General features: G+C 31.8%; 1 protein-coding gene across 1 annotated transcript; it reads left to right on the top strand.

The window, feature by feature from the left end:
* The first annotated feature begins 1,197 nt into the window (after positions 1-1,197).
* Positions 1,198-7,081, top strand: LOC110103518 (tRNA (guanosine(18)-2'-O)-methyltransferase). The gene is made up of 6 exons (XM_020832267.2): positions 1,198-1,783; positions 2,012-2,150; positions 3,832-3,893; positions 4,127-4,265; positions 5,511-5,703; positions 6,837-7,081. The coding sequence occupies exons 1-5, from the start codon at positions 1,242-1,244 to the stop codon at positions 5,652-5,654; spliced, it is 1,026 nt and encodes a 341-aa protein (XP_020687926.1). The 5' UTR covers positions 1,198-1,241; the 3' UTR covers positions 5,655-5,703; positions 6,837-7,081.
* The last annotated feature ends 2,412 nt before the right edge of the window (positions 7,082-9,493 follow it).

Here is a 9,493-nt window from a genome sequence, read left to right as displayed (position 1 = left end):
TTTTTAAGAAAATTTTGTACTTAAATATGTATTAAGAAAGTTGTATCAAATGAAGAGGTTTTGTTTGGGGTGCTTTATGTAAAATTATAATAAAAAGCTACTTAAATAAAAGGAAATCCATTACCAAGATGATAGCGCTAATAATAATCATTAATTAGATGTCGTATGTGTGTGTGATTATATTATATATACAGATAACCATATATATATATATATATATATATATATAGTTATATATAAATATTATATATATATATATATATATTTATATATATATATATATATTATATATGATGGAGCTGATAGAGTATTAGTCGCTATGGAGTTACAAAATTTCAATTGTGAAGGCTTACATTATGGACCATTCAATTATTTGTATTGATGGAGAGATAGTAAATTAAGGAAATAAATGTGTATAATCTCTATAAAGTTAAAGTATAATAATTAAATTGAGAAATTATTTTAGAATTTTGTATGGTAAAATGATATCATTGATGTCTAACAAGCTTATTTTATAAAATTATAATTAGGATTATAATGTTATTTGAATTTGAGTGTCAGTATAAAAGAAATTCGCTTCTAGTTATAGTGGTATAGTGGATAAATTAAAAATGGAAAATTAAGGAATAATTATATTAAAACTATAATTAGTGTCATTTTGTAAGATTTAATTATTAAAATAAATATTTGATCTAGGTATATAAATGTAGGTAGTTTATTCTGGGCATTTCTTAATATGAATTGAATAAAAAATTAAAATGTGGCATTATAATGCTAACCTCAAATATAATTGGAATTAGGACCACAACATTATCATCTAATTTTATTAATTAATTAATTTATCTATATAATGTTTTAATAATTCAATTACATTAAAATTAATTATTGAAGAAGCATCTAATTTTATGAAAGTGAATATTAGTGATTTTTTATATAATTTAAATATTTAGGTGTGATGTAAATAAATATAAAAATTTTAGATATTAATATGTAAATCTATAAATATTTTATGGTAAATATTTTAATTTATTTAATATAATATTTAAATTTATAAATTAATTTATTGAAAAGCCAACTCAAGTACTCAACTAGGTAGAGGCATAGTGGTAGTTAACATAAAAAAATTATATTTGCAAATTTACCATTGGCGCTACCAACTATAAAAGGCGGGCCGGCGATGCCCCGTGGCTTTCGATCTTAGCTTCGTTTCATGGTGAATTGGTTCTCTCGCTCCCGCTCAAATGTGTGCATGTAAAACCCTAGCCAGGTACCCTCTCTCCTCTGCTATGGCGAGGATAACCAGGACGAAGAGATTCAGGTCTCTTGCATTTCCTTTCCTGGGGTTTCATTTACGCTGGAACAACACTCCTTCGCCGCCCTATTTCTCCCACTCCGCCGCAGCCGCAGCTCCAGCTGTAAGGGATGAATCCTCAGATGATACCGTAGAGGAACTCCTCACGAAGGGAGATAGTATTCGGGGATTAATGAAGATGGAGCGAAGATCGGAACCCGAGGAAGCTCGTGGCCGATGGTTCCCTTATCTCGATCTTTGCAGGGTTGGATCGGCGTCGCTGACCAGCCGGGAGGTCATTAAAGCACTAGAACCGTACATCTTGGATGCGAGGAAGGAGAGGATTAAGAGAGTGGTCAATAATCGTAGCTATTCGGTCAGTTTGGTGGTGGAAGGACTTGCTGATTTCGGGAACGTCTCTGCAGCGTTCAGGTCGGCGGATGCGCTCGGGATTCAGTCGGTTCATGTCATTTCTAGTGATAACAGGAAAAGGTGCAGCCGTAACTGAGGTGAAAGAGAAGTGAATCCTTTTATTTATCGGCAATTGAAGACTTATAGTGGATTTTATGCTCTATCTACTCGTTCATGACTTGATTCTATCAATTATTCTTTGGATGAGCGTCTTATGATTTCCGTTGCATGATTGTCTTGCACTTTTTGATAATTCAAGTGTTTTAATTGTTCTTAAGAAGTTTTTTTAATGGTATTACGCCTTAACAGGTATAAAGACAATCGTCATGTCAGCATGGGCGCTGAGAAATGGTTGGACATTGAACTCTGGAAATCACCCAAAGAGTGCTTCCAGGCTTTGAGAATGCGTGGTTACCGCATTGCTGCTACGCATTTGGGAGATGATACGGTATCTACCACTTATATATTCAAAACTTTTTCCCCTTTTATGTTCGTATGTGCAATGCAGGCATGCTTGATTTCGTGCATATTTGCGCAAGCATGGTTTTTAGCATTGAGTACATTGACTACTAATAATGCATAGAAGTGTTTCTTTTTCCCGATCTATATGTGAGCATACCCTGTTTGTTGTTGTTTAAGTTGATAACCCTTGTTGTTTGACCATTTAGCAGTGTGAATGTTGGTTCTATATTCTTCTATGTATTCATTTCTATATTTACAGTGTAAATCCGTTTGAAACTCTAAAAAGAGAAGATCACAGCCATTTATATTTACTTTTAATGGAAACCTTTAAATGTGATTCGTTGATTCTAACCTTCCAATTGAAAAGAGTTGTGCATAAGCTCTAAAACTTTTCAAGGAAAAATATCATACACTCGAGAATAGTGTTTAACTTGGATCTACAATTTGCCTACATCTATAGGAGACAACAAACTCAATTTAAATATGGAGAAAAAAAAACACTTAGAACGTCTCTTAAGAGCTTCATACATATCAAAGCTATTCTATTAGAAGTTAGGGTAGTTACTTATGGGATGATTTTTTAGTTAGGATTGATGAAGTCTATCTAAAAAAGGTTTCATTTCTTAACATTAATGATCAACCACCATTGAAGATTTTTATGGTGACCTTTGTTCTAAACTTTTGCAGCAACCTCTATTTATAAGACTTTCATGGTGTGAAGTGAGCCATCATTTTCAACATTCTTCACCTTGGAGAGCTTCTTCCAAATATGATGCTGCCTTTAACGTGCATAGACTTGAGAGATGTTGATTATGTCCGAATAATATTGAAACTTAATCTCTGTAATGTTGATAAGCAAAGTCATTTTAATCACCTAATGTGATGATAGTTTTTCATGATGACATATGCAACCATTGTTAAAAATGACTGGTAGAGATGGTATTTTAATTCAAAAGCCAAATAATTGGAATGAGATCTTTTTATGCGGTTGGGAACCTCATTTTTTTATTTTATTTTTGTTGGAAACTAACTAGATATCATGAAAATTAACTTTGTTAACTTGAAATGAACAAGACCTGTGTGCTCCCTTGACCAGGAGTGCACCAATCGATGTTGGACACATTGTTGTGGGCCAAACTTGCACAGATTGAACAAATATTAATCTATGATTTACAAAATATAGGAGGCTTGAGTGTTTGCTTTTGAAACGAAGACAATTTTATCCACGTAAATGTTAGAAGAATAGTTTTTCATGCTGATATCAACCTCCAGTTTTGATAAGAATGACAAATGGAGATGTTATTTTAAATCTGAAACCAAATAATTGGAATGAGACCTGGTGTGTATTTATGATACAAAAGCCTCACTTTATATTGTTCTGTATAAAACGGGCCAGATATTATGCTACCCACTTCGTTGACATGAAAAGCCAAGGCAAAGATATATTTAATACATTTCAGATTGATAACCGATTATAATGAAAGTGTAAGAAGAAGGTTGATGTCTGGGTAGATAAAATCACTAATCACCTAGGCATGTCATTACCATTTATTTTTTAAAAAAACGTGTCATTTATAGTAATCTTTATCTCAACATGGGAAGCTTAATTACCATAAAGAACTTGAAATTTTCTTGTAATTGATACTATTTCTAACACTTTCATGTAGGTTTCCATATATGATTTAGATTGGTCGCTTCCAACTGCTGTTGTCATTGGAAATGAACATATGTAAGTATATTCAATAAAATTTTCCCTGCTTCCTTTTATATATATATATATATGAACATTGAAGTATAAAATGACGCCCTTCCGATCACCCAGTTAGGAGAGTAGATGTATTAGAATTGACTTATGTTAAGAAAAGTAGAAGTAGAGCTAAAAAAACTTGGCTAGAAAATAGTAGAAAACATTAGACTATATCAACCCCTTGATAACTGGTTGTTATGATGCTACTTTTGTAGGGGCATAAGCCATGAAGCTCTGCAACTAGCTGATTTGCGTTGTTGTATTCCTATGATAGGCATGGTGGACTCTTTTAATGTTTCTGTTGCCGCAGGCATTCTCATTCACCATGCAGTCCATGATAGGTTTTCTCGTCTGGTAAGCATTTCATTCACTTCTCAGGTTTCATCGTTAGGGTTTGTTTGGAACGGCTTTGTTATTGTTTCTTAAAATAATTTTTTAGTACAAAAATTAAAATTTTAATACTAAAAAACTATTTTAAAAAGCATTAATTAAGCCGTCCCAAATAAACCTTTAATCTGGGTTCTTGAATACAACTGTGTTTTCCTTGTATATATAAGCAATGGGGAAACAAAGAAATAATTTTTCTGTAGTAATACCTGATATTTCAGCAACGTTTTAAGGGGCAAAGGTACTTTTTTGGACGTGGTTTTCAATGGGATGATAAAAAGTGAAGTGATAATATCGTGTTCCAATTTGGTATCTTTTCTAAGGAGGTTTCATATCCTGAAACAGCAGGAAAGCTGGACTCAGCGCTAAGTGGTAAATTTAGATCTGGCATGAATCTCGATGCAAATCTTTATTGGAAACGTCTAAATTAAAATTCAGGATCATTCAACCTCCTATCTCAACAAGCTTGCTTATAGCCAAATTGAATATCTCAAGGACACGAACCCAATGACACCAAATTCATTCTGATCCGAGCCCAAATGTACCCAAATCAAAATATCAATGCATTCTTGGAAGCTTCAGAGCATTAATTGGATGTCCAAATGATATCCAATTATGATATGCATATAGTCGAATCGAGTGGTTCGACGAAACGAATTCAACGAGCCCAAGATCACCAATTATGACATCATTAAAGCACTCAAATGCTTAATAAACGCTCTATGATGAAGGGAATCCAATGGAATACTTCTAACATGCTCTTGATTTATCCATACTTAACAGCCATTCCACTCTCAAAAAATTATCAATAGCCCCTTCATTCTTCACATTATGGGAGGGGAGAAGAGAAAAAAGCTTATGGTCTCTCTTGCATTTTCCATCCAATGTTGCGACCGTCGGATTTTTTTCCCGGTCACCGTCGCGGCCGAACTTCCGCTCGTTCTCTGACTATCATCGGAAGTCTTCCCGAATGCTACCGACGTCAGATCTCCTCCGACCACCGTTACCTGCTGACTGAAAGTGTAATAAAAATCATGAAAGGAGAAAGTTCTAATCACAGTTTTTATTATGCAATCAATTTGACCATCGGATGCGAAATCATAGTATCGAAATTTATGATCTCAATTCTCATTTTCACTAACATATACACACTGTAAGCTTAACACCACCATTCTCAAAGATTGTGATTCTATTTCTGGTCTTAACTTTCAGGGCTATCACTGTGATCTCGCTACGGAAGAACTGCAGGTCCTTCTTGCAGAATTCTATTTGCGGCATCGAGATAGTTCAATGACCATAGTTCATGAGTATGCAAAGAGGAAGTTGGGAAACTGTTTGACCGAAGTTCCTCACTGAGTGACACAGTAAATCAGCTTAGCTGGGCATTTATTTTTTATTCATGCAGGTATGTGCTGTTTCTTATTATTTATATAATTTTCATATAAAGCAATTAAAACCCTTTTATATAGGAGGGGTCACATCCATACCCAAAAACTCATATACATTTACATATTTAAGACATAAATTTTTATATTTATATATAGAACATTCAAATCTTTAAATTACATAAAAATATTATTAGTATTAGCTTATCAAATATATATTTTCATGTATATATTTTAATATTATTTCAACACGAATTGCTATATAAATAAACAAAATTTTTAGATATTAGTGATATACATACATAAGAGTTTTGTGCTGTCTTTCCTCTACATTACTTGATTGGCATTTAACTCTCCTTTCTAATCTAAGTGATTTTGTTGAATTCAAGATGAAAAAAAAGGGTAAAATATCCTGATTAAAGAAAAGTTTCATTAGGGAAGATTCTGAAATTTTTAAATTTGCTTTGAGATGGGGAAATATAAAAATTAATTGATTATTCATATATCTTACTCATGTCAAAGCAAATCCAAAAATGTAAAAACTATCCTAACCCATTTTTTATTCATTAAGGTTTTCCATATAGATCCAGCCCCCGCCCTGATTTTTTTTTTCCCATAAAAAAATAAACATTTTAATTTAATTATTTTGCTCCCCTTCAATAAATGCAATTTATCAAAATTCTTAGAAAAAAAATTCTTCATTATTTCATACATAAAATTATGCATATTACAATCCTATTTTCCCCTCTATCAAAAGACAGGTTAATTCTGCCCCTAGATCTAGCAGGATAAATTATAAAGAAAAAAAAAAAAAAAAACATTGATTCAGATTCTTTGGTTTAGGCTTTGTTTGGTATAATTTTTTTTCTCTTTTTTTTAAGTAATTTTTTAGTATAAAAATTTTTTAAGCTAAAATTTTTTTATTAAAAATCCGGTTTACTGTACTAAACGAAGCCTTAGTTTCTTAATTTTAAGTCTTTATGATGACATAATATATCTTTCCATGGATTCTATTTTTTAACATTTCAAAAGCGTGGACCAGCTTTTGAATCCTACAATGCTACAACGTAGTTATCTTTTGTTAATCTACAAATATTCTTCAAAAAAAAAAAAAAATTGTACTGGTTTTTTATTTTTACTTTTTTATTTGTAGGATGAGATAAGAAACGCAACAGGCTGATTTCCTTATACCATGCCAGATATTCGTCTGGTTGACTGGTATTGAAGTCATGCACATCTCGGGTTTCATGTGCTGAGCCTTGGTGAACAGTGCTAACTTTTTAACATATTTTATTAACTTATATTTATGTTTACCGGATCTGACTTGTTTGTGCAATTACTCGGAAGTCATTGTATTTAGCTTCCTAAATTATTCGATCTGCAATAGTTTCAACGTAGTCAGCCATGCCACCCACTTAAAAAGCTTTCGAGGCCTGAACATGGCGGAAGAATAAGAGACCTGAGCCATATCGAAGAAGCTTTATTCTCTCCAGGTTCACCGCTTCACCTTTTCTACTTCCTACTGCTTCTCTACTTAATTAAGAAAATTCTGAAACAATGATTTTGTTTGGGGCAACTTTCTAAGAACATCTCCAACCGAACGCCAAATGAGCGTATGGTGTCGTTCGGTCACTCCATCCGAACGCCAAATCTTTCGCCATTTGCGGTTGAATAGTGCGACGCTAATATTGGCGTCGCACTATTCACCCACGCTATTTTGCTCTTTCAACCGGAAAAATGCGCGAAAGGGAGGAGTCGTTAACTTCGTAGAAGCACATAAAATGTCGTTCGATTGGAGCAGCATCACGACATTTTGAAGTTTTGCTATATTTTGCCGTGAAAAATAGAGTTTTCCGTTGGAGATGCCCTAACTGCTTTTTAAAGCAAATTTTTAGTATAAAACTGTTTTAAAAAGAAGTAAAAAAGTTGCCTCAAATAAATTCAATAGCTTGCTATGAATAGAAAAGGGAAAGAAAATTAAAAAAATACAACATCAATAATTATGATTTTGTAAATAATAATAATAATGAAAGAAATTTTTAGTTAGGGGCTAATTGAAGGAGGGATGCCCAAAGGGGTGACCTGAGAACAGAGGAATAAGCAGCAACGTAGACGTAGGTAGGCTTGTGCTTCTGTTCTTAGGCTTCACTCCTTTGAGGCCTACGCTCCTTTACATCTCTTCTCTTCTCTTCTTTAGTCATTTTAGGGTTTCTTCTTCAATGGTGTGATGGTGGGTGTGGTCTTCTTATAGCACACCGTTATGCCATAATGTTGACATATTGCCGACATACACCTTGGATTTCTCTCTTTAACATATAGTCGAAACGTGGCGCTGATATTTCACCTTTTTGTTATTAGTTTTTCATTTGTTTCTTCAGTGCTGGAAAAAGAAAATTTCAAATCTTTTTTTTTATGATTTAATAAATGAAACTTGTTTAGGGTAAAATTGAACCAAAGTTTTTTTTAAAAAAAAAATTAATTATATTTTTAAAGGCAATAGAGACATTGTTTAGCAGCTAACATGAGTTGGCTTTACTGGTGGGAAAATTTTTTATTTAGGTTCGTAATGGGAAAAACATTTTATTTGTCACCATCTATTTAGTTCATAATGAAGAGCTCGCGTGGGTTGGCTTGACACAATTTTAAATTTGTTTTTTATTTTGATTTAACCAAGTTCAGGTTAATTGTAAAATTAACTAATCTAAAGTCAATTATACAGAGTTTAAAACTGTTTTTTTTTTTTTTTTTTTTTGCTATTTTTTGTAATTTATCCAACTATATTTTAAATGCATTTTCATTTAACTTCAAATTAACATCAAGCTTGTTGATTTTCATCTCAAGGCATCAAAGAAATTAGTTAGAAATAAAAATTTACTTGATTAATATTTTTAAAATTAGTTGCTACCATCTGCACCTTTGGGAAATGGTCGTACTCAAAATTCGAAAGATTTTATGATTTTTTTAGTTATACATCAACAAAAAGAACTTAATTTATTTTTAATGAATTGTTTTTTTTTTTTTTGAATGGAGGAATATGAAAAATCTAAACTAATGGATTTACTTATAAAATTGTTTTAAATTGAATGCTCATTCTAAGTAAAAGTATATTTTATCTAAGTTGATAGATTTTATAGTGGATTCACCGCTGATTAAATAGTAAGATTTTAGGAGATTGATTGAAGAATAACCTTTTTATATTTTTAAATTATTTCAGATAAAAAGTTAAAAAGAAAAGGAAGTTTGATGGAAAATATGTTCTTTTCAATTGAATGTTATAGAGGTTTAACATTTTGCGATGCTTCATAATTTATATAATCACATGTTGTGAAAAATCTTATTTTTTCCAAGTTTGGTATTATCAGCTTTTTATTCTTACGATTATCGTTTAAAATTTTCATATTCCAATCACAGGTTTTAAATACATATTAAATAGTTTTTATATATTTCTTTATCTAATATTTCTATTTAATAAGTATATATACAAATTACATTAAAAATATTCTTAGAGTAAATTTTTTAAAATATTGAAGTATAAATTTATGATATACAAAAAATGAAAAGTTGAAAGCTGATGGGTAGCACCTACATGCATTTTAGCATTTGTTTTGTAGGGAATGATTATAATCTTTTTTTCTGAAACTGCAATTCATTTTTAATTTATGAAGTTACGTAAGCCTATAGGATACAACAAATAAAGGATGAAACAGAACAATGAACCCCAAAGTGATCAAACCATCTAAGGCGACTCTCCCTAACCTTATCTTCGAATAGCGTTACTCCAACCTTTTCAATTTATAGGAATTATTAATC

Source organism: Dendrobium catenatum, unplaced genomic scaffold, assembly GCF_001605985.2.
Source record: "Dendrobium catenatum unplaced genomic scaffold, ASM160598v2 original_scaffold_254917, whole genome shotgun sequence".
NCBI lineage: Eukaryota > Viridiplantae > Streptophyta > Magnoliopsida > Asparagales > Orchidaceae > Dendrobium > Dendrobium catenatum.
This window is presented reverse-complemented; position numbering and strand designations above follow the sequence as displayed.